At 45.5% G+C, this 26,221-nt stretch overlaps 1 protein-coding gene across 1 annotated transcript in view; it reads left to right on the top strand.

Annotated features, from left to right (window-relative positions):
- LOC115475352 (zinc finger protein 84-like) overlaps positions 1-26,221 on the top strand; it is a 232,508-nt gene that overhangs the window by 12,764 nt on the left and 193,523 nt on the right. Inside the window, exon 6 of the mRNA XM_030214838.1 lies at positions 244-370. Within this exon, the coding sequence (XP_030070698.1) occupies positions 244-370 (127 nt within the window). The remainder of the gene's footprint in view (positions 1-243; positions 371-26,221) is intronic.

A 26,221-nucleotide genomic window follows, 5' to 3' on the forward strand; every position in this document is an offset into this window, starting at 1 on the left:
TTGAAGTTGTGGTGTGTGTAGCATTATTTGATGTTCTGAAAAAAGATAAAGGCTTGACTGCTTTACTTTCCCATTTTATTTTGAATGATTTTCTGTTTCTGTTATTGTTTCTTTTATGTGAACTATTTCATATGTTTGTTGTAAACAGTCTAGAATTATGTTGATAGGTGTTTGTTTAAAGAAATAAAATGAAGTGAAAAAATAATGAAACTCTGACATAGGGTATCCTGCTTTCTGTTCTAGGCATTGGTCACTTTCAAGGATGTTGCTGCTTATTTCTTGGACGTGGACTGGGACCTTCTGGGAGAAAGGCAGAAGGAGCTGTACAAGAAGCTCATCAAGGAGATTCATAACATCCTCATCTCACGAGGTAAATATGTGTTTTCTGTCATCTACCACACAAGCACTTAAAAATCACAGGAACTAGATACCATGGGCACCTGAAATTTAGATCCTGGCTTCTGATACCATCCCATATGCAATAGGAGCCTGTGAAAGACTCCACTGCTACAGGATCTGCAAAAGATGCTGCTCTCTGTTGTAAGATAAACTAGAGGCTTCACACAGCACCAGCAGGAGTCTCTCTCCCATTCCTATACAAAATATTTTGGCACAGAAGACCAGAGAGAGATTTCCTCTGAGACTTCTTCATAAGGTCATGACATATCAGCTGCACACGTCAACTATACTGTACAACGTATAACCTCTCCAAATGGTAACCAGAAGATTGACTCCTGCAATGCCTCCACCTAGGAGGGAAATGAAGAATATTCTCTATATTAGAAAACCTCTGTGATATAATCTTAATCAAGTGTCGGAGCACTGCTGCCTCTTCTCTCCAAGCTTTGTCAGTCAAATACACACATCTCAAGATATCTATACCAAGACCTCCATGCACAAATCATGCACTGCTCCATCAAAACATGAAGCAGAGGGAACCTTCCGAGGGATTCTACAAATACAATTTCAATGTAATTTTCCTACTTCTTATCAACAGGTTATTCAATTCTTAATCCTGATGTTATATTCAAGATTAAAAAGGAAGATGAAAAATATTTCACTCAGCAATGTGAGTGGGAGGGAAAAGAAAATCCAAATGACTTCACCAACAGTAAGTAAATGTTTTGGATTTAGTGGTCTTTGCATTTTTAGATCACAGGAGATGGGTCATTCACATCGGACATTTGGACACTTAAAGTCAGTTTCCTAATTTAGTATTATCAGATATCGTGAATCCTTGTGAATGTGTTTTGTCATCACAGACCTTCCAGTTGTAACATCTGTGTTGTCACTGAGTATTAAGCAAGAGGATGATCTCCCTTTCATGGAAAATCCTGAATCAGAGATGTCTGAACAGACTCGTCCTTCTGTAACAAGTAAGTATAAAATTCCTCCTGCACATCTTTACTGAAGTCAGCTGGGACAATTCAGGAATTCAGGGTTGATGGGATAAAAGGTTGTCATCTCCTCTTCTCCTCTCTCTGTCTGTTTCCCTACTTTGGACAGATTAAACTGTCTGTGGATATGGAGGAGGCACGGATAGAGGTGGGTATCCCAGGGGTGGGATCAGGTCTGCAAAACCCTTCATCCTGGAGTGTCTTGGGGTTGAGAAATCTGTACTGTTGAAAGGGCTGCTGGAGGTGGAGAGGCTTCAGCACTGTTGTGGAGGAACATGACTGATGAACATGGTTCAGTTTGACTTAGTCATGGACATTTTGTGTTGCTGATAGGTTAATGCAAATCACAGTATATAATGCAATTTATCGTAATAATGCCATTCCCAATTCCAAAATGACGGCCACAGTCTCCTGCAACAGTCTCACGAGGCTGCAATGGGAAGTCGTGACTGCCATTTCTAACTTTATGTTTATTAATTTTCTAGCAAAATAACTAACAGCATAACAGAAAAAATTAAGAACAAGTGTACATTTTAAGGTATTCAATCTATATCGTTTGCATAAAATATACAGTCTGTTTTGGCATGGCCCGTGTATGCCAATATGAGGCAATCAGCAGTCGAACTGCTGTAAAAACCAATAGCATTAATGTATCCGTAGCTCCTGTTATCCCTTCCACTCTCCCACTTAGTAGGGCATTTTCCATAGTACACGCTATACGAGTCTCAAGTAACTGTTGCCCACATGCAGATACCTCCTTCCATAATTTCTGGACCTTAGGACATTCCCACCAGATGTGAGTATATGTTGCCCTCTGGCTACACCCTCTCCAACATAAACCATCCCCTTTCCTCATAATGACTTGCAGTCTAGATGGAGAGTAATGCCATCTCATCAGTACCTTAAGACCATTCTCTATAATCTGAGGTGCATGTGACAATTTATGAGATTGCATTGAGACATTTTCCCATTCCTCATCAGAGAACTCTCTAGATCCCTCTCCCATGCCCCCCTGTAGGTAGCTTTCCATTTATCTAAGGTGTTGAGGAGCCCATAAACAAAAGATATATAACCCCTACCAACTTGTCCACCCACTAAAGTTTCAAAAGCTGGAGGTTTGTCGTCTGGTGTGACAGCAAGGCCCTAGATCCTATTTCTTGTCCTACACAGACCCTGCTTGAATACCTTCTACACTTGTCAGAGTCTGGTCTTAAGACCAACTCCGTAAGAGTTCATCTTAGTGCAATTAGTGCTTTTCATTATCGTGTAGAGGGTAAGCCTATCTCTGGATAGCCTTTAGTTGTTCGCTTTATGAGAGGTTTGCTTTTGTCAAAGCCCCCTGTCAAACCTCCACCAGTGTCATGGGATCTCAATGTCGTTCTCACCCAGCTGATTAAACCTCCTTTTGAGCCACTGAATTCCTGCCATCTGAAGTATTTGACCTGGAAGGTCATTTTCTTGGTGGCTGTTACTTCAGCTTGTAGAGTCAGTGAGCTTCAAGCCTTGGTAGCCCATGCTCCCTATACTAAGTTTCATCATAATAGAGTAGTCTTCCGCACGCACCCTAAGTTCTTGCCGAAGGTGGTGTCGGAGTTCCATCTGAACCAGTCAATTGTCTTGTCAACATTTTTTCCCGTCCTCATACCCGCCCTGCTGAACGTCAGTTACACACATTGGACTGCAAGAGAGCATTGGCCTTCTATGTGGAGCGGACAAGCCCCTTCAGACAGTCCGCCCAAATGTTTGTTTCTGTCTATCCCAACAGAAGGGGAGTTGCTGTCGGGGAAACACACTATTTCCAATTGGCTAGCAGATTGCATTTCCTTCACTTATGCCCAAGCTGGGCTGACTCTTGAGGGTCATGTCACGGCTCATAGTATTCGAGCCATAGCAGCGTCCGTGGCCCACTTGAAGTCAGCCTCTATAGAAGAGATTTGTAAGGCTGCGACGTGGTCATCAATCCACACATTTACATCTCACTACTGTCTTCAGCAGGATACCCGACACGACAGTCAGTTTGGGCAGTCGGTGCTGCAGAATCTGTTCGGGGTGTAGAATCCAACCCCACCCCCCTCGGCCCATTTTTGTTCTGTTCCAGGCTGCACTCAGTCGTGAGAACAAGCAGCCTGCTTGTCCTCGGAGAAAATGAAGATACATACCTGTAGCAGGTATTCTCCGAGGACAGGAGGCTGATTGTTCTCACATACCCGCCCGCCTCCCCTTTGGAGTTGTCCTTTTCCTCTTTGCTTTGTTATCGAACTGATCGGGACTCTTGTGCGACGGGCGGGAAGATGGCAGCGCCTGCGCGCGCTCGAAGGCTCTAGCAATCTTTTCTTGCTAGGAAGATTTCCGTTCGGGGGGGGGGGGCTGCCGTGGATGTCATTCAGCCTGCTGTCCTCGGAGAATACCTGTTACAGGTATGTATCTTCATTTAACTGTGACAAAACACTGGGTTTCTAAGCCTGAAAACTGTATTATTTCATGAAATGTTTTTCTAGTAGTTGGCCAGCTGATGGCTCTTGTTTTGAGTTTTAAAGCTGTAGCAGAAAAAAATGCTTTCTCTTTTCCAGTTTAAGCTTATTGAAAGGCAATCTGCAATCATTGGCCAGATACTTTCAAAGTTGATGCCCTGGGGCTCTGATTAGCCCTGGACTTCAAACTAGCCAGGAGGTACTGGATTTTTCTTTATTCTCAGTGTGGGGGTACAGAGGAGGAACGTCTCTGTCCTGAGATCCTGTTCAATTCTTGTGAACAGTTAAGTTCCTGAACTCCCCAGGTGCTACCCAGGTAGTAACAAGTAATAGATAGTTTTAATGTTGGCCCTTGTTTTGGTGGTTATCCGTTATTGCTTGCTGTACTTTTTCATCTGGTTTTTCAAACATTCACTGTTCATTTTCATGATAATAAACCTGTAGTTTATTAGTTCTGCCATCCTGGACTGACTAAGAATCCTGGTTTATGTTTTTGGGTTTGCTTGCTAGAAACTGTGGGACTCCTGGAGTGTGGCCCAATGTCCTAGAAATCACCAGAGGGCAAGTCACTTAACCCTCCATTGCCCCAGGTACAAATAAGTACCTGTATACAATATGTAAGCCGCATTGAACCTGCTATGAGTGGGAAAGCGCAGGGTACAAATGTAAGAAAAATAAATAATCTGAGAGTGGGAAACTAGCTCAGAGGCAAGCAGGACACAGTCGGTGGGAGGAGGGTGCTAGTATAGAGCACATGTCCAGGTGCAGGCAGTCCTGAGCAATGTTGGAGACAGACCCTCCATGTGGCCACAGGGTTAACCCCAGGCAGGTGCTAGGCGTTCCATGACAATAACACTTTGTTTTTATAGTCCGCAATACCTTGCAGTTCTATGAGGGTTACATACAACGAGTCTAGACAAACTAGAAGTTACAGCATAACATTATCATGAATTGAAACTAATATGTTCATTTCCTTCCATAATTCTGAAACAAATCTGTTTTGAGCTTGATGCCTGAACTATCCAGGAAGAAATTTCCTTGTCTATTTTAGCAGTCTGATACGAAAGCAAAGAGTCTATACAGCTCTTTTGTATTTCACCCTTCATAGATGGAAAGTACTGTTCTACCATCTGGTGTTGCCGTCCAGTAATAAATCCTACCTGATCAGGGTTAATTATAGTGGGCAGTGAGGAAGGGAGTGACATAAAGGCAGAAAACACTCCCTCACTGGGATGTATCCTATCCGGCTCCGTAGCTTTTTCCACTTTCAGGTTTTCAAGCCGTTTATAAACGCTTTCTTCTATGAACAGCGCAGGATCCACCCCATTCTCAGATATTCCCTCTTCAACCGACTATGATCCTTCTCCAGAATTTTCTTCCGTGAACACTGAAGAGAAGTATTTCTTTAGCGCATTCACTTTATCCTCATCACTCGCCACATAGCTATTCTCAGCGTCTTTCAGTCTTGCAATTCCGTTCCTATTCTCCTTTCCCCAATATATCTAAAAAAAAAGGTCTTGTCACCTCTCTTTATATCTTTAGCCATTTTTCTTCTGCCTGCACTGTCACTAGCTGTATTTCCTTCTTCGCTTCTTTAAGTTTAATCCGATAATCTTTTCCGTGATCCTCTCGTTGCGTTCTTTTGTATTTCTTGAAGTCTCTTTTGCTCTTATTGTTTCAGCTACTTGTTTGGAGAACCACATATGCTTCCTGTTCTTCTTGTTTTTGTTTACTTTCCTTTTCAGCTTGGACCACTGCACTTCCGCTTCACCTATCCTGACCCATGCCATCAGCTCCTTCTTCAGATATTCCCCCATTTTACCAAAATCAGTACGTCTGTATCTTGAAACACCTACAGTGGTGGAAATAAGTATTTGATCCCTTGCTGATTTTGTAAGTTTGCCCACTGACAAAGACATGAGCAGCCCATAATTGAAGGGTAGGTTATTGGTAACAGTGAGAGATAGCACATCACAAATTAAATCCGGAAAATCACATTGTGGAAAGTATATGAATTTATTTGCATTCTGCAGAGGGAAATAAGTATTTAATCCCTCTGGCAAACAAGACCTAATACTTGGTGGCAAAACCCTTGTTGGCAAGCACAGCGGTCAGACGTCTTCTGTAGTTGATGATGAGGTTTGCACACATGTCAGGAGGAATTTTGGTCCACTCCTCTTTGCAGATCATCTCTAAATCATTAAGAGTTCTGGGCTGTCGCTTGGCAACTCGCAGCTTCAGCTCCCTCTATAAGTTTTCAATGGGATTAAGGTCTGGTGACTGGCTAGGCCACTCCATGACCCTAATGTGCTTCTTCCTGAGCCACTCCTTTGTTGCCTTGGCTGTATGTTTTGGGTCATTGTCGTGCTGGAAGACCCAGCCACGACCCATTTTTAAGGCCCTGGCGGAGGGAAGGAGGTTGTCACTCAGAATTGTACGGTACATGGCCCCATCCATTCTCCCATTGATGCGGTGAAGTAGTCCTGTGCCCTTAGCAGAGAAACACCCCCAAAACATAACATTTCCACCTCCGTGCTTGACAGTGGGGACGGTGTTCTTTGGGTCATAGGCAGCATTTCTCTTCCTCCAAACACGGCGAGTTGAGTTCATGCCAAAGAGCTCAATTTTTGTCTCATCTGACCACAGCACCTTCTCCCAATCACTCTCGGCATCATCCAGGTGTTCACTGGCAAACTTCAGACGGGCCGTCACATGTGCCTTCCGGAGCAGGGGGACCTTGCGGGCACTGCAGGATTGCAATCCGTTATGTCGTAATGTGTTACCAATGGTTTTCGTGGTGACAGTGGTCCCAGCTGCCTTGAGATCATTGACAAGTTCCCCCCTTGTAGTTGTAGGCTGATTTCTAACCTTCCTCATGATCAAGGATACCCCACGAGGTGAGATTTTGCGTGGAGCCCCAGATCTTTGTCGATTGACAGTCATTTTGTACTTCTTCCATTTTCTTACTATGGCACCAACAGTTGTCTCCTTCTCGCCCAGCGTCTTACTGATGGTTTTGTAGCCCATTCCAGCCTTGTGCAGGTGTATGATCTTGTCCCTGACATCCTTAGACAGCTCCTTGCTCTTGGCCATTTTGTAGAGGTTAGAGTCTGACTGATTCACTGAGTCTGTGGACAGGTGTCTTTCATACAGGTGACCATTGCCGACAGCTGTCTGTCATGCAGGTAACGAGTTGATTTGGAGCATCTACCTGGTCTGTAGGGGCCAGATCTCTTACTGGTTGGTGGGGGATCAAATACTTATTTCCCTCTGCAGAATGCAAATAAATTCATATACTTTCCACAATGTGATTTTCCGGATTTAATTTGTGATGTGCTATCTCTCACTGTTACCAATAACCAGTGCTTTTTTTGTGCCGGTACGCAACGGTACGGCGTACCGGCACCTTTTTCTCCTCCTCCCCTCCCCTCCCATTACTTCCAGCGATTCTCCGCCTCTCCCCTGCCCTCTCATCGACGTGCAGCGATTTTTCCGTCCCTCCCCTGCCCTCACCTCTCTCATATCCAGCGATTCTTCGTCCCCCAGCGTCCTCCTTCACTGCCTGCCAGCCAGTCGGACTCAGAAGCGAACGGTGCAGGCAGCGATTGGCTGGCAGCGTCGTAGCTTCCCTCTGCAAGTCCCGCCTATGCGTAAACAGGAAGTTGTAGGCAGGACTTGCAGAGGGAAGCTACGACGCTGCCAGCCAATCGCTGCCTGCACCGTTCGCTTCTGAGTCCAACGCTGGCTGGCAGGCAGTGAAGGAGGACGCTGGGGGACGAAGAATCGCTGGATATGGGAGAGGTGAGGGCAGGGGAGGGACGGAAAAATCGCTGCACGTCGATGGGAGGGCAGGGGAGAGGCGAAGAATCGCTGGAAATAATGGGAGGGAAGGGCAGGGGAGAGAGAATTGCTGGAAATCAATGGGATGGGAGGGAAGGGCAGGGGAGAGAGAATTGCTGGACATGGGAAGGGCGGGGAGAGAGAATTGCTGGACATGGGATGGGAGGGAAGGGCAAGGGAGAGAGAATTGCTGGACATGGGAAGGGAGGGAAGGGCAAGGGAGAGAGAATTGCTGGACATAGGATGGGATGGAGGGAAGGGCAAGGGAGAGAGAATTGCTGGACATGGGATGGGAGGGAAGGGCAGGGGAGAAAGAATTGCTGGACATGGGATGGGAGGGAAGGACAGGGGAGAGAGAATTGCTGGACATGGGAAGGGCAAGGGAGAGAGAATTGCTGGACATTGATGGGAGGGCAGGGATGAGATAATTGCTGGACATGGAGGGGAGGGCAGGGAAGATAGAATTTCTGGACATGGAGGGGAGAGAGGAGAATCGCTGGACGGGGAGGGGAGGACAGGGAAGAGAGAATTGCTGGACATGGATGAGAGGGGAGAGAGGAGAAATGCTAGAAATGGAGAGGAGAGCAGGAGATAGAGAATTGCTGGACATGGATGGATGGAGGAGTTGGCTAGGAGAGAGGAGAAATGCTGACTTGGATGGAGGAGAGGGGAGAGAGAATTATTGCTTGATATGGATACAGAGGAGGGAAGAGAGATGAGAAATGCTGGACATGGATGGAGGGGAAGAGAGAGGAGAAGTGCTGGACATGAATGGAGGGGAGGAAAGAAAAAAGAAGATGCGCATGGATGGAGATGAGGGAAAGGGAAGAGGAGAAAAACTGCACATGGATGGAGAAAATAGGCAAAAGCTGGATCCATGTTATACCTCCTCCAGTCAATTCCATGGCGGAGGACCCAGCTTTTACTTATGGATGCAGGGCAACAAAAGAAGAAGAAAGGAGGAAAGTAAAGAAATAAATGGAAAGGAAGCCCTGGAAACGGAGTTAAGAGAACAGATAGAGAGCAGCAGAATCAGAGACTGGGACCAATATGGATAGAAAAACAAAGTCACCAGACAACAAAGGTAGAAAAAAATCATTTTATTTTCATTTTAGTGTTTGGAATTTGTCTTATTTTGCACTGGGTATACTGGAGCTGTAACAGCTTACAGAAATTATTTATAATGAAAAAAAAATCACATTATTTTTTCTCCTATACTAGTATAATATTTTCAATGATGTCTGTTTATATGCGCCATGGCTGGTATACGGGGTGTGGCTAATGTGGGTGTGGCTATAATAGGGGCGGTGCCATGTGTGGTGACCCCGCCCACAATGAGTACCGGCACCTTTTTTTCTACAAAAAAAGCACTGCCAATAACCTACCCTTCAATTATGGGCTGCTCATGTCTTTGTCAGTGGGCAAACTTACAAAATCAGCAAGGGATCAAATACTTATTTCCACCACTGTAGTACCTTCCTGGGGTTACCCTGCGGCCACCTGAAGAGTCTGCCCATCACTTTTACTCTGTTCCCCTCCCCTCTACCTATACCCTCTAGCCCCATCCACCTACTGCTCCTCCCCCACCCCAGCCCCATCTTCTACTTCATTCCCCTCCCCTCTACCCATAACCCCTAGCCCCATCTAACTACTTCTCCTTCCCCCAGTCCCATCCATCTTCTGCTCTGTTCCCTTCCCCACCCACACCCCTAGCCCTATCTCCTGTTCCCACCCCTAGCCCCATCTGCCTCCTGCTCCTCCCCCTACCCCATCCATCTTCTGCTCCTTCCTTCCTCCCCCCACGCACCAGTTTCATCCATTTTCTGCTTTCCAGGATCTCTTGTCTATTTGATTTTTTTCTTTCCACCATCATTTCCTCTGCGTCCCTGTCCCTATTCCCATGTTCAGTATCTGCCTTCTGTGTCCCCATTCCTCCCCTTCTTTCCTCTGCACTTCCACCCCAGCCTCTTCTCAATCTCCCTGTGCCCGTTGCAATGCAGCCTCTTCACTCACTCACTCTCTCTATCTCTGCCCCCTGCAGTAAAGCTGCTGCTTCTTCTCTCTCTCTATACCCCTTGTCATCCAGCCTCTTCTGTCTCTTTCTTTCTCTCTCTTTCTGTCCCATGCAATGTCTCTTCTCTCCCTTATTCTCTCTCTCTTTCCCCTGCCATGCAGCCTTCTCTGTTTCTGTGCCCCCTGCCATTTTTCATCTTTATTCTCTCTCTCTCTCTCTGTTTTGTTCTTACCAAAGTTAAAATAAGAAAGTATTTTGCAGCAAAAATAACGCAGGGTAATTGGGCTACACAGGCAAAAGGGAGAAGCCGGCTTGAGAAAGACCAACAAGTGAGAGATGGTCAGTGGTCTTCTTGCCCCTTCCTTACAAGAGACTTATGTACAATTTCTCTTAGTTTAGAATTCAAAGAAGTTGGTTCTGTAAAATGTCATTTTATTTTTGATTGAGAAGGCACATAAAAGATGCATTTCCTGGGACCCAATTGGGCCCATTCTTGTTAGAACTTCTTATCGCACTTATAGAAGGTAAGGGGTCATGGTTCTGAGGAACCAGTTGGTTTTACTGTTCCATCTTTTCTCTCTTGCCTTAAGGCATCCAGGTCTCTTCACCTGCCCTGTTCCCTCCATAACCCTCCAGCCATAATATAGCGCCGATGGAAACACTGGCCACCTGCTTCTTTCTCTCCAGCTGTTTCCCTCTTTGATCAAACATAGTCATGGACATAATTATACTGTAGCAGAGAGTTCCTCTCAGGGAAAGGGGGAGGTTTCTTCTGAGGTAATTTAATTACTTTGGCCTGAGTAGTGCAAGGGAATGTTTTTGTGTGTTGTTTAATCCACAGTAAGAGAAATGTATTTAATATCTTCACGCCTGTAAATCTGTACCCTTCTTATTTTCTAGGCCATATTCTCAAGAATCCCCTGGGGCTGCCTAACCCCCAGTATTCAGTGGCATTAAAGCAGCTGTAAAATGAATTATCGTACTCTTCTATTTTATCCAACAGATGATGGATTTGGGAATGAGAGTGAAAGAGTGAGAATGTGCGATGAGCAGCAGAAAGAGGAATGGAAACATGAAGACTCCTCCAGAGACAGCATAGATCCTTCAGCAGACTGTGAAGGAGGTATCAGTAGCATAGTACCAACCAATGAGAAAGCAGCAGCTCAGAAAGGAGAAAGATTAGAGGGACAAAAGAAAAACTGTAGCTATTTCCCAAGATTTGTACAACCTGGAAGACTCAATGGTGAGAGAGATTTTAAAAGTGCCGATGTTTGGGAAACTACTGCTACCCACTCCAATTTTATTGCGCACCACATAAGTGGGTTTAGGACTGAAGTTCATGATTGTCAAGGTATGCACAAAACTAACCCATCTGGAGACGCTGGAAATTGTGAAAAACCATGTAAATGTGATAAATGTTTCAATGAGAAAAGGAACCTACAACGGCATAAAATAGGACACATGGAACATAAACCATTTAACTGTTCAGAATGTGAGAAATCCTTTAGGTTCAAAGAGAATCTGAAACGACATGAAAGGATTCATACAGGAGATAAACCATTTAACTGTTTAGAATGTGATAAATGTTTCAGAACCAAGGTAAACCTGGAAAACCACAAAAGGACTCATACTGGAGAGAAGCCATTTCAATGTTCAGAATGTGATAAATGCTTCAAATGGAAGACATCTCTAAATATTCATAAAATGATTCATACAGGAGAGAAACCTTTTAACTGTTCAGAATGTGATAAATGTTTCAAAACCAAGACCAAGGTGAAAAGTCACAGAATAATTCATACTGGAGAGACACCATTTAACTGTTCAGAATGTGATAAATCCTTTAGCTTCAAGGAGACTCTGAAACGGCACGAAAGGATTCATACAGGAGAGAAACCATTTAAGTGTTCCGAATGTGATAAATCATTTAGCTTCAAAGGGCATCTGAAACGGCATGAAAGGATTCATACAGGAGAGAAAGCATTTAACTGTTCGGAATGTGATAAATCCTTTAGCTTCAAAGAGACTCTGCAACGACATGAAAGGATTCATACAGGAGAGAAAGCATTTAACTGTTTGGAATGTGATAAATCCTTTAGCTTCAAAGAGACTCTGCAACGACATGAAATGATTCATACAGGAGAGAAACCATTTAAATGTTCAGAATGTGATAAACGCTTCAAAACCAAGGCCAAGGTGAAAAGGCACGAAATGATTCATACCGGAGAGAAACCATTTCACTGTTCAGAATGTGATAAATGTTTCAAAACCAAGCCTGAACTGAAAAAGCACAAAATGATTCATACCGGAGAGAAACCATTTCAATGTTCAGAATGTGATAAATGTTTTAAATCCAAAGCCGAGGTGAAAATTCACAAAATGATTCATACCGGAGAGAAACCGTTTCAATGTTCAGAATGTAATAAATGCTTCAAAACCAAGGCCGAGGTGAAAAGTCACAAAATGATTCATACCGGAGAGAAACCATTTAAATGTTCAGAATGTGAAAAATGTTTCAAAGCCAAGTCCGAGGTGAAAATTCACAAAATGATTCATACCGGAGAAAAACCATTTCAGTGTTCAGAATGTGATAAATGTTTCAGAATCAAAGGAAACCTGAAGTGCCACAAAAGGACTCATACAGGAGAGAAACCATTTCAATGTTCAGAATGTGATAAATCCTTTAGAACCAAAGGGCATCTGAAACATCATGAAAGGATTCATACAGGAGAGAAACAATTTAACTGTTGAGAATGTAATAAATGTTTCAGAACCAAGGTGAACCTGGAAAGCCACAAAACGACTCAGACTGAAGAGAAACCATTTCAATATTCAGAATGTGATGAATGCTTCAAATGGCAGACCTACCTGAATATTCACAAAAGGACTCATATGTGACAGAAACAATTTATATGTTCCGAATGTAATAAATGTTTCATAAGGAAGGCTGAGCTACAGCGGCATAAAAGAATTCAAACAGGAGAGAACCATTTCAATCAGGGGTATAGCCATGGGTGGGCCTAGGCCCACCCAGTTTGGGTTAAGGCCCACCCAGCAGTGGCGCACCTTCATTTGAATGGCAGCGGAGGGAGCAGGCTGAGCTCCGATCCTGCATCTGCCTCCCTCTCTCCCACGGCAGCGCTTTCCAGACGCTGCCTACCTACCGCCGCCATGATCCTGCATCTACCTCCCGTCTCAGCAGCAGCGGACCAGCGGTAGCAATTCATGCTGCCTCCTGCTTTGTTCTAACCCAGAAGCGTCTCCTCTGCCGCGTCCCGCCCCCATTATTACAACTTCCTGTTTCTGCTGGGGCAGGACGCGGGCGCGCGGCAGAGGAGATGCTTCCGGGTTAGAACGAAGCAGGAGGCAGCGTGAATCGCTACCGCTGGTCCGCTGCTACTGAGACAGGAGGTAGATGCAGGATCGTGGCGGCGGTACGTAGGCAGCGTCTGGGAAGCGCTGCCTTGAGAGAGAGGGAGGCAGATGCAGGATTGGAGCTCAGCCTGCTAAGGGTGGTGCCCCATTGAAGAGAGGAGAGTTGGGGGGAGGTCTCCTTAAGATAGATGCTGCATGGGGGGGCATGAGGTGGAGAGGGGCAAGAGAGAAAGAATTGTTGGACATAGGGTAGAGAGGGATAAGAAAGGAAAAAATCTTGCATGGGGAGGGGAGACAGACAAGAGAGGGAGAAATGTTGGACACGGGGGTAGTGGGAAGGGAGAGATGGTAAATTTTGGACAGGGGGTGGTGAGGAGGAGAAGATAGATGGTGAAAAATTGGACATGATGGCGGAGGGCAGGAAAAGATGTAGGGGGAAGCAAGAGATGTTGGATGGGACACAAGGGAGGGGGAGAGGCAGAAATGTTGGACATGGCAGTGGAAGGGAGGAAGAGAGAAAATGCTGCATGGGGGGAGGGGGAAGAGAAGTGTTGGACCCATGGCACAAGAGAGGGAGAAATGTTAGAAAGTGGGAGAGAGGGAGATATATTGGACCTGGTGGTGAATGAGAGGGAGAGAGAAACACAGGAGGTGGAAAGGGGAGAAAGGAGAAGATGTTGGATTCAGGAGCAGAAGGGTGATGGAGAGATGCCGGACAGTGGGAGTGAGGGAAGAGAGAGGGAGAAATGTTGGAACATGGGGGAGAGGGCAGGAGGGAAGAGAGAAGGGGCAGAGAGATGTAAGGCTACAAGAGTGGGGTGGGGAGAAAGAGGGAGCTGATGCTGGGCTAGAAGGGTGGAGGGAAGGAAGATGGTGGAACCATGTGGGAGAGGCCAGGAGGGAGAAGAAGAGGGTGGCAAGGAAATTAATAAATAAATAAATAAATAAAAAGATAGTGATTATAGAGGATAGAAATATGGTAATGAAAGGGAATGGAGGGCTGAGGAAGGAGTGAGATGGGGAAATGGAAAAGCTAGTGGGTGAGAGAAAAAGATGAAAATCTGATAGGTAGTTGTAAACTAAAAAGGAGGAGAACAGTGAGAGGGTGAAATTTGAGTTGACAGCAAGGCAGAAAGAAGAAAAAAGAGAGGAAAGAGCTAAAAATAAGAACAGTCAATATGTCAGAAGCAGGTGTAGTGAAGGTAAAAGAAGACAAATGGACAGCAGCCGCTTGAAAGAGAATTAGAAGACGACAGACAGAAAAGCAGAAAAGAAACTGCAACCAACATGATGGAAAAATACAATGTCCAGACCACAAAGGTAGAAAAAAGCAATGTATTTTGAATGTTTTAAATGGAATATGTTGGCTTTGGGAAATGCACATAGCAAATGTGTTTGTATCATGTTCAGGAGAAAGGAAATGCATTTCTGTTTTTATTTCTCCAGTGTTGAAGTACATGCTAAGTTTAACTTTTTGGGGTTCCGAGTTCAATTTTTGTCTAAATATTTTTATTTCTGATACGTGATCCCTTGTTCTGTATTTGGTGAGGGTCTGTTGGTGTGACAGTAATGGCAGGTGGGGAAATGGAGGGAAGGCAGGGAGGAGAGGGGATCAGGGAGGGAGCCCTAGCATGTCTAACACCAGTTCTGACCCTTACTACTACTACTACTTAGCATTTCTATAGCGCTGCCAGGGTTACGCAGCGCTGTACAAGTTTAAATATGGGGAAGGACAGTCCCTGCTCAAGAGAGCTTACAATGTAAAGGTAACAAACTATGTAGTCAGTGTAGGTATCATGAATGGGGAAGGTGGTTAGGCGCCAAAAGCAAGGGAGAAGAGATGGGCTTTGAGTAAGGCGTATGGGCTCGGGAAGTCTGTTCCAGGCATAAGGTGATGCGAGGCAGAAGGGGCGGAGTCTGGAGTTAGCGGTGGTGGAGAAGGGTACAGATAGGAGTGATTTGCCCTGACAGCGGAGGTTACGGGTGGGAAACATACAGGGAGAGGAGGGTAGAGAGGTAATGGGGGGCTGCAGATTGAGTGCACTTGAAGGTCAATAGGAGAAGCTTGAACTGTATACGGTAGCGGATCGGGAGCCAGTGAAGCGACTTGAGGAGAGGGGTGATATGAGAGTATCGGTTCACGTGGTAGATAAGATGTGCGGCGGAATTTTGGACAGATTGAAGGGGGGATAGATGGCTAAGCGGGAAGCCAGCAAGAAGAAGGTTGCAATAGTCAAGACGAGAGGTAACGAGTGAGTGGACGAGGGTTCGGGTGGTCTGTTCAGAGAGGAATGGGTGTATAGCTGGTAGGGATCCTAAGCCTCCCCAGCTGAGGACTTCCTCCAAAGACGGCCAGAACTTCCTTCTACCAAGCTCTGCAGTCGGTGACAGCATGCTTGAGTCACCGACAGCTAAGCACGCATAGGGTGCTGGCATCAGTGGCTTACGGATGTTGCTGCTGCCTGCCAAGTTTGGTAAAAGGGAGTTCTGGCCACCTTCAGAGAAAGTCTTCAGCTGACAGAGCTTGAGGATCCTTATTAGCTAATGTATTTATATTTTGCGGTAGGGCAGGACAGAGAAAATATTGTGCCCACCCACTTTGGGCTCAGGCCCATCCAAAATTGGCTGTCTGGCTACGCCACTGATTTCAATGTTCAGAATGTGATAAACTTTCCATAGGATGGACCAATTGAAACAGCACAAAAGGACTCATACGGGAGAGAAACCATAAGTGTTCCAAATGTTATAAATGTTTCAGAAGGAAGGCCAAGGAGAAAGTTCACAAAAACTCATACAGAAGAAAAACCATTTAAATATTAAGTATGTGATAAATGTTTGAATAAGAAGGTCTAATTGAAATAGCACAAAAGGACTCATATGGGAGGGAAACCATTTAAATGTTTAGAATGTGATTAACATTTCAGAGGGAAGAACCATCTGACTCGGCTTGCAATAAATCACAGTAGAAAAACCACTTAAACTCAAGATGAAAATGGAAACACTGTACAGCAGAGCAGGCGATGCAAATATATGTATATGTGTGTGTGTATCCTATATAATAAAAAGCACCTCCAATGTTCTGAAGCTGACTCCGTGGCACTCAAACCTTGAGCATTCGTGCTCTCTTTACCCATCTCCTGAATTGACGTCAGGACTTCCGGGTTCGTCACAAGCAGCAGTGACCAACCACACGAGGGTTTGAAATTGCTCCGCCATCGAGCCCAGGCGCCTCCCTCCCTCTTAGAACAAAACGGAAAATGGCAGAAACTGCTCCAGCGGCAACAGCATCAGCCGCTGCACCAATGGCGGCTCCAAGCGCGGCCAACAAAAAGGTGAAGAAGCCGGCTGGAGCGGTGAAAGCACGCAAGTCAGTAGCGTAGCGCCATGTCCCTGGCTGCCCCGAAGAAGGCTCTGGCGGCATTGGCCTACAACGTGGAGAAAAAAACAATGTTGCTTGGAGTGGCATCGGCGGGAGTTAAAAAGAGTCCGAAGAGAGCCAAGAAACCGTCAGCAGCCACTACAAAAAAAATAGCAAAAAGCTCCACAAAACCGAAAGCGCTTAAACACAAAAAAGTAGGTAAGAGCACTGCTAAAGCAGTGAAACAGAAGGTGAAGAAAAACCCAGAAAAGGCTGCCAAACCCAAAAAGAAACAGTAAGATGAGTTTGGTTCTTATTAAATGACTTGACAAGCCTGCTTCTGCACAGGGGGGGGGGGGGGGGGGGGGGGGGGGGGGTCCTGAGACCAGAGAAGCTGGGGTCCTGAGCCCTCAGAGGGAGGGGGGTGGTCCTGAGCCTTCAGAGGGGGGAGGGGCCAGGGGCTCCTGAGACCAGAGAGGGAGGGGGGGCCTGAGCCACTCTCACACACTCGGTCTCATACACTCTCTCAGTCTCACAGAGAGTCTGTGTATCGCACACATACTCTCACACTCTGTCTCACACACACTGTATCTGTGTGAAGCACACACTCTCTCACACTCACTGTGACTCACATGCTGTTATGATTGGGGTCTGAACCCCTCTCAAACTTACCTCTTTCCTGGGGGTCAGCTTCTTAGCTGGCTTCTGTTTCTTTTCTCTGTCCTTTCTGAGCTGGCTCTGTCTCTCTGTGCTGGCAGCTTCCAGCAGCATGGGGTTAATTGTTTTACTTTACTACAGCTGTGTGGGTGGACTGAGTTAGCTCTACCTCTCTTTGGGTGTACTGGCTTCAAGTGCTTCACGGTGTTGCAATGGTGTGGGTTGGGCCTCTCTGGATCAGTGTGCTTTTGCCTAGGTCTAGGGAGTGTGACGTCATCAGGGAGGGCCTTGATAAGGAAGTGGTGTTGTTTCCTTCAGAGCCTTTGCAACAGTGGTGTTTGCTTTAGGTAGGGTGGTGCAGTGTGCACTTCTGACTTTGTTTCTAGTTTCCCTGCTTGCTTTTCCTAAGGGCCAGGTTAGTGTTAGTGCAGTGTGCACTGGTGACTGTGTGTTTAGCTTTCCTGCTTTTCCCTCTTGGTTTTGGAAGCATTGCTGTGTGTAGGGCTTTGGAAGCTCTGTTACTGTTAGAAGTACTTCAGGGTTTGGTGTTGTTAGGAACACTGCAGAGTTTGCTGTTAGAAGTACTTCTGGGTTTGGTGCTGTTAGAGGCACTTCAGTTCGCTGGGAGAAGTACATCAGTAGCTTGGTGCTTAGTGGAACCTGGGTTAGGTTAGTGCGGTGGTGCACTGCTGTAGCGTGGGGGCTTAGGAAGCTCCTTTGCTAGCGTGTGTTTGCTTTCCTGCTTTTTCCTTGTACCTTCCCTGTCTTCCCTTTTAGTGCTAGGAGCTCTTTTGGTTGTTTGGTGCATAGGAGCACCTTAGTTAGTTTAGAGTTGTAGAGCACTGCTTGTAGCTTGGTGCTTAGTAGCACCTGTGTTAGCTTGTGTATTTAGTTCCCTGCTTTGTTAGTTTAAGGCTTAGGAAGTCCCTTTGTTGAGCAGGGCTTAGGAACTCCTGTTTAGTATAGGGCTTAGGAAGTCCTTTTGTCAGTTTACTGTTTGGAACACTCCTGCTGGTTTAGGGCTTGGGAGCATGTAGATTAGTTTAGGTTTAGGAGCACTTCTGTTCTCAGTCCTGGTCCCTGTGTCATCCGGTATCCAGTAAGTCCTGCCGGCTACTCGAACCTAGAACCTCAACTCCTGGGGGGCTTAGTAGCTAAGTGCAGGTGAAGCTGTTCGGACCAGTCCAGTGTGCTCCAGTCCAGTGTTCCAGTCCGGGGAATTCCAGTCCTGTGTCCTCCAGTCCGGGGGATTCCAGTCCATGTGTTCCGGCTCGCTGGGCGGTGCCTGCAGTCCCTGCCGGTGCCGGTGTGCTTGCCCAGCGTTGGTTGGTGGGTTTTGCCTGCTGCTGTCGCTCCTCGGCAGCAGTCCAAGGGCTCACGTTTGCTCCAGAGCCCAGCCCCACGGGCTCTGAACCTAAGAACCTGACACATACGCACTTGTACATACTCTCATTCTCACACACACACTCTCTCTCTGTCACAGACACTCACACCCAGACTCACTCTCTGTCACATGCACATTCACTCTCTCTCTCTCACACACTCACTCTCACACACACACTCTCTCTCTCACAGACACACTCGCACCCAGACTCACTCTCTCTCTCTCTCTCACATACTCACTCTCACACACACTGTCTCAAACATACACAATCCAAGGAAAACCTTGCTAGCGCCCGTTTCATTTGTGTCAGAAATAATACTAAATAACACTGGGGTAACACTCTGTCCTGGTTTCAGATTATATACCTATACACTACATAGAAACCGTTGTCTACTTCATATTTAACTTTTTTTTAGGTTTTTCAATTATGCTGTGAACCAAACACACTCTATTCAAATATTATTAAAAGTGCTCAGTGTCAAGACTCTTGAGGCTTGATAACTAGAGGCCCCAATATCTTGGAGTATAACCTTGGCACACCAATCACCCGAAGTCTCTATTATTTTTATGAAGTCTCTTTTAGTGAATAAATCACAGTTAATTTACTCACAGATAGATGTTCAGAGGTGCTGCTCCAGGACACAGAGACTCCTTAATCTGAGAGCTGTTGGGGGTGGAGATCTGAAGAGAAGTAGATATATTGCAGGGGGGAAGGATAGTTGAACAGGTAGAAATGGTCCAAAGCTGGGTGACTGGAATGTGCAATATCTCATTAGAGAGGAGATATTTTCAAGGTAAAAAAAACAGGTTCGTTACAGGGAGTTTCAGCAGGACAGAGCTGTCAGGAATAGGATGGTACATGCTCCATGTCTCTGGCTAGATGGAATGCCTCATGGCTCAAGGGACAAAGAGGTGATGAGGCTTCACGTGGGTTCAGGGAGGAGCAGATAGAGACCAATAGGGACAGAGCCTGCCATCGGGTAGCAAGGGGTGGTCCTAGAGGACGGCTCTCGATTGGAGGGAAAGGTCATACCTGGCTGACCTCCCAGGACAGAGATAGTGAGAATGACCAGGAAATGATTGCAGGAAGACGAAAGAGCCAAGCTTGGCAGAGAGAGAGGAGGTCTGGGCAGCCTCACAACCAGTGGTAACAGTTCTTACACAGCCAAGCAAGTGTGGTTGCACTGCCTGTGAACTACATTACCCACAGTGCATTGCTAATGTATCTCTGCAGTGAGAAACTGCAGCAATGATAGTCCTTAGAACTGAGAATAACAGCAAAGGCATCACACACATTTTAGGATCACGTTATAAACTAGTGCGAGGCTGTCGGAGGACAGAACACTCAGTGAAGTGCATATTACTCAGGCGAATCGACTGGGAAGGTAATATGACTCTTTAAGCATCATCGCACTTACGCCCTCCCTGACCATCTGTAGCTAGAGTGCACTAGATATACATAGCTGTTAATTGATAGGCACTTAGCTGCAGGCAGGAGTAATTTGATGTAATCCCACTATAACAATGATATCCAGTGATCGCCCAAGTGATTGGTGAATAAGAGAAGGTGAAATTTAAAAATTTTTATGTTCATGCCGCCGTCCTTAACGTGGCTTTATAACTAGCTGTTCTTCTGATCACAACAGTCTTATTTGTTCTTGTTGTGATCAGAAGAAGAGCTAGTTATAAGACTTGGTTAACTTCTACTGTATATCAACCAGTAGTAAATAATAGTAATAATATTAAGTGCATTTTTATAATATACTACTGCATTCTTCAAAACAGAAGGAGCAAGTTCCCACAAACCAGGGGCGTAGCCAGACCTTGGTGGGAGAGAGGTCCAGAGCCCGAGGTGGGGGGGCACTGTTTAGCCCGCCTCCCCCAACTGCCGCCGCCAACCCCTGCCGCCGCCTCCAACCCTCCCCCGTCACCGCCAGGTACCTTTGTTGGCGGGGTCCCCAACCCCCACCAGCCAAAGAGTCTTCAGTGCCGATCAACTCCAGCGCCTTTGCTGATGATCTGTTTCTAACTCCTGACGTCTCCATGCACGTCCTGTATGTAGCCCCATACAGGACGTAAGGAGTCAGAAACAGATCATCAACGAAGGCGCCGGAGTCGACCGACGCTGAAGAAGACTCTTCGGTTGGCGGGGGTTGGGGACCCCCACCAGCAAAGGTATCTGGCGGCGGCAACAGGAGAGGGTTGGCGGTGGCAGGGGTCAAACGTGGAGGGGGCCAGGGTTTAGTTTGTGGGGGCCCATGCCCCCATGGCCCCAACTAGCTACACCCCTGCCACAATCCATCTAGGCCCAGGTAAAAAAAGCTTTCAAATGCTCCCAGGTTTCAATCTAATACATGTTAAATGTGGGATATGAATGTCATAAATAAATAAACAAATAAATAGATAGAAACTCTGAATGTTGAGCACCTGATTCTCATTAACATGATGTCTGTTTTAGTAGCCCATTACCAGGAGATAAAAATGTCTGCATGAATATAACACATGCTAGGGTGTCCCTGGAACCAGCCTCTCCAAGTAACAAATTACTAGTCTACCTATGAAAGGTTATCCTCTGTGTACATCCGTATGCTGCACAAGTTGGCATGTTTGAAAATATATGTGAGATTAAATAAAAATGCTGCCAACAGTAAAGAATGACAACGTAGATGCAGCAGCTCATAGGTTTGCTGGCTTTGTTTTGAGTATATGTGGATGACGGCTGCGCGGGGAAGGGAAAACTCAGTCTAACCTAATTGGTTTCAGCGTTTTGACGTCACTTCAACTCCTGTCTATTAAACCTCCTTGCAAATTACTACTCTACCTATGAAAAGTTATCCTCTGTGTACATCCGTGTGCTGTGAGATTAAATAAAAATGCTGCCAACAGTAAAGAATGACAACGTAGATGCAGCAGCTCATAGGTTTGCTTGCTTTGTTTTGAGTATACGTGGATGACGGCTGCGCGGGGAAGGGAAACCCAGACTGACCTAATTGGTTTCAGCGTTTTGACGTCACTTCATCTCCTGTCTATTAAACCTCCTTGCAAATTACTACTCTACCTATGAAAAGTTATCCTCTGTGTACATCCGTGTGCTGTGAGATTAAATAAAATGCTGCCAACAGTAAAGAATGACAACGTAGATGCAGCAGCTCATAGGTTTGCTTGCTTTGTTTTGAGTATACGTGGATGACGGCTGCGCGGGGAAGGGAAACCCAGACTGACCTAATTGGTTTCAGCGTTTTGACGTCACTTCAACTCCTGTCTATTAAACCTCCTTGCAAATTACTACTCTACCTATGAAAAGTTATCCTCTGTGTACATCCGTGTGCTGTGAGATTAAATAAAAATGCTGCCAACAGTAAAGAATGACAACGTAGATGCAGCAGCTCATAGGTTTGCTGGCTTTGTTTTGAGTATACGTGGATGACGGCTGCGCGGGGAAGGGAAACCCAGACTGACCTAATTGGTTTCAGCGTTTTGACGTCACTTCAACTCCTGTCTATTAAACCTCCTTGCAAATTACTACTCTACCTATGAAAAGTTATCCTCTGTGTACATCCGTGTGCTGTGAGATTAAATAAAAATGCTGCCAACAGTAAAGAATGACAACGTAGATGCAGCAGCTCATAGGTTTGCTTGCTTTGTTTTGAGTATACGTGGATGACGGCTGCGCAGGGAAGGGAAACCCAGGCTGTTATTATATTTCCTCTGTGTATATATCCGTGCGCTGTACACGCTGACATGTTTGAAAATATAAGTGAGATTAAATAAAATGCTGCCAACAGTAAAGAATGACAACGTAGATGCAGCAGCTCATAGGTTTGCTGGCTTTGTTTTGAGTATACGTGGATGACGGCTGCGCGGGGAAGGGAAACCCAGACTGACCTAATTGGTTTCAGCGATTTGACGTCACTTCAACGCCTGTCTATTAAACCTCCTTGCAAATTACTGCTGTACCTATGAAAAGTTATTCTATTATATTTCATCTGTGTATATCCGTGCGTTGTACACGCTGACAATATAAGTGAGATTAAATTAAAAAGGTACCAACAATAAAGAACGACAACTTAGATGCAGCAGCTCATAGGTCCAATTGTTATTTCATGATATTTATGTCCTACATATGAGAAGCTTTCAAAATAAATTAAAAAGCTGTCCAATAAAAAAAAAAACCCACACACACACTACACGGGGATGACGGCTGCGCTGGGAAGGAGAAAGTCAGTCTGTCCTAATTGGCTTCATTGCTTACAATGGACTAGATAGGCTCACTTCCACTCCTGTTTATTAAACCTCCTTGCTTAGTTCACTCCCCACTTCCTTATCAGAGGGCGGACGCTTGTACTACTAGTCCAGCCCCTGGCACCATTCTGACCAATCAGCGCTAAAAGGGGTAGGGCCAAGAAGACAAGACTGCGCTTCTCTTAGCACTAAAGCTCCGCCCCTGCTATTATGATGTCATCAGTCTGTGCAAAGGAAGAGGTCTAGCGGAGTATTTTCCTGTTTTACCCTTGTTACAGATTAAAACGTCCATCAACAAATCTCAGCTTCTGCCCTTTTGGCCCTTCTCCCATTCAGCTTCTCTCCCCAGAGGGGAAAATGCCTGCAGGAACTTCTGCTCAGGTAGGGGGATTGTCCCCAACTTCTTCTTATTTTGGTGCAAACACTGCTGGGCAGACTTGGGGCTGGAGGGAAATCAGGGAGATGAGATTTTGTGGCTCAGGTTCTGGGTAACTGGTTGTCTATTAGATTGTAAGCTCTTTGAGCAGGGACTGTCTTCTATGTTTGTGCAGCGCTGCGTACGCCTTGTAGCGCTATAAAAATGCTAAGTAGTAGTAGTAGTAGTAGACTGGATGGACCGTGCAGGTCTTTTTCTGCCGTCATCTACTATGTTACTATGGTTGCTGTAATTTATTTGTAGCATTTGTATCCCACATTTTCCCACCAATTTGCAGGCTCAATGTGGCTTACATTTGCCGTAGTGGCGATTGCCATTTCCGGTTAGCAGAGTTACAGTGGTATTGCATTAAGGTGCGTACATACATGGTAAAGAAGAATACGTTATGTTATTGTCTGTAGGTTCCTGAGTAATATAGATTGGATTGTATCATATGTTAGGTCATCAATTATAGAGAAATCATTTTCTTCATAGGGTTAGAGTGGTAGTGCTTGTTCGTTAATATCAGTGAGGTAGGTCAGTCAAGTGATAGAAGTTCGGTTTTGTCTAGTTCATGATCAGTTTTATTATTTAGTAATTAGGATGGTTGTTTGTGGTATGCCTTTTTGAACAGATCAGTTTTCAGTACTCTTCAAATCCTTGCTCAAAGCCCACCTCTTAAATGTCACCTTCGACACCTAACCACCATACCTCTATTCAGGAAATCTCGACTGCCCCAACTTGACATTTCGTCCTTTAGATTGTAAGCTCCTTTGAGCAGGGACTGGCCTTTGTTAAACTGTACAGCGCTGCGTAACCCTAGTAGTGCTCTAGAAATGTTAAGTAGTAGTAGAGTTAGGTCTTGCGTTGTTTTTATGGCCTTCGGTAGTGCGTTCCATAGTTGCGTGCAAATATAGGAGAAGCTGGTTGCGTATGTAGATTTATATTTTAGTCCTTTACAGCTGGGGTAGTGGAGATTGAGGAATGTGCTTGCTGATCTTTTTACGTTCCTCTTAGGTAGGTCTATAAGGTCTGACATATAGGTCGGGGCTTCCCTGTGTATAATTTTGTGGACCAGGGTGCAAACTTTGAACGCAATTCGTTCTTTTAATGGGAGCCAGTGTAGTTTTTCTCTTAGGGGTCTGGCGCTTTCGTATTTCGTTTTCCCAAATATGAGTCTGGCTGCTGTGTAATCGCTTTGTAACAGTGTCTGCAAATTTTATACATACACAGAAATCTCTACCTCTGCTGAGTTATGTGATTTCTAGAAGGTTATATACATTAAAAAAAAATAAACATATTGTCCCCACACAGGGTCAGTAACATAATAAATGACGGTCCATCCAGTCTGCCCTGGTTTTACTCTCCAAATACCAACATCACCACCCAATCTCCACTAAGAATCTGTAGATCCATTCGTTCTAAACAGGATTCCTTTATGTTTATCCCACGCATGTTTGAATTCCATTACCGTTTTCATCTCCCATCACCTCCTGCGGGAGGGCATTCCATGTATCTACCACCTTTTTTTTTTATTGTTACATTTGTACCCCGCGCTTTCCCACTCATGGCAGGCTCAATGCGGCTTACATGGGGCAATGGAGGGTTAAGTGACTTGCCCAGAGTCACAAGGAGCTGCCTGTGCCTGAAGTGGGAATCAGTTCCCCAGGACCAAAGTCCACCACCCTAACCACTAGGCCACTCCTCCACTGTTGCTACTATTGGAGATTCTACATAGAATGTTGCTATTCCACTAGCAACATTCCATGTAGAAGTTGGCCCTTGCAGATCACCAATGTGGCCGCGCAGGCTTCTGCTTCTGTGAGTCTGCAGACTCACAGAAACAGAAGCCTGCGCAGCCTTCTACATAGAATGTTGCTAGTGGAATAGCAACATTCCATGTAGAATCTCCAATAGTAGCAACATTCCATGCAGAATCTCCAATAGTAGCAACATTCCATGTAGAAGTCAGCCCTTGCAGATCACCAATGTGGACACGCAGGCTTCTACATGGAATGTTGCTAGTGGAATAGCAACATTCCATGTAGAATCTCCAATAGTAGCAACATTCCATGCAGAATCTCCAATAGTAGCAACATTCCATGTAGAAGTCAGCCCTTGCAGATCACCAATGTGGCCGCGCAGGCTTCTGCTTCTGTGAGTCTGTAGAATCTCCAATAGTAGCAACATTCCATGTAGAATCTCCAATAGTAGCAACATTCCATGTAGAATCTCCAATAGTATCTATTTTATTTTTGTTACATTTGTACCCTGCGCTTTCCCACTCATGGCAGGCTCAATGCGGCTTACATGGGGCAATGGAGGGTTAAGTGACTTGCCCAGAGTCACAAGGAGCTGCCTGTGCCTGAAGTGGGAATCGAACTCAGTTCCTCAGTTCCCCAGGACCAAAGTCCACCACCCTAACCACTAGGCCACTCCGTGAAAAAAATACTTCCTGGCATTACTCCAGAGTCTGCCCCCCCCCCCCTTTAACCTCAATTAATGTCCTCTAGTTCTACCACCTTTCCGTCTCCGGAAAAGGTCCGTATGTGGATTAATACTTTTCAAATATTTGAATGTCTGTATCATGTCACCCCTGTTTCTCTTTTCCTCCAAGGTATACATGTTCAGATCGGCAAGTCTCTCGCAAATCCCATACCATTTTTGTAGCTTTTCTTTGTACGCTTCCAGTCTTTTTACATCTTTAGCAAGGTATGGCCTTCCAAAACTGAACACAATACTCAAAGTGCGGTCTCACCAACGACTTGTAAAGGGGGCATCAACACCTCCTTTCTTCTGCTGGTTATATCCCTCTCTATGCAGTCTAGCATCCTTCTGGCCACAGCTGTCGCATTGTTTCTTCACCTTCAGATCCTCAGACAACAACACCCCAAGGTCTCTCTCCTGAGTCGAGCTTACTAATCTCTCTCCTCCTATTCAGTATCACTCTTTCAGGTTTCTGCACCCCAGGTGCATCACTCAACACTTCTTGGTATTAAATTTTAACTTCCAGACCCTCGACCATTCTAACTTTTGGAGATCCCTTCTCATTGTTTCTACTCCCTCCAGGG

Source organism: Microcaecilia unicolor, chromosome 1 (assembly GCF_901765095.1).
Source record: "Microcaecilia unicolor chromosome 1, aMicUni1.1, whole genome shotgun sequence".
In the NCBI taxonomy this organism is placed as follows: Eukaryota; Metazoa; Chordata; class Amphibia; order Gymnophiona; family Siphonopidae; genus Microcaecilia; species Microcaecilia unicolor.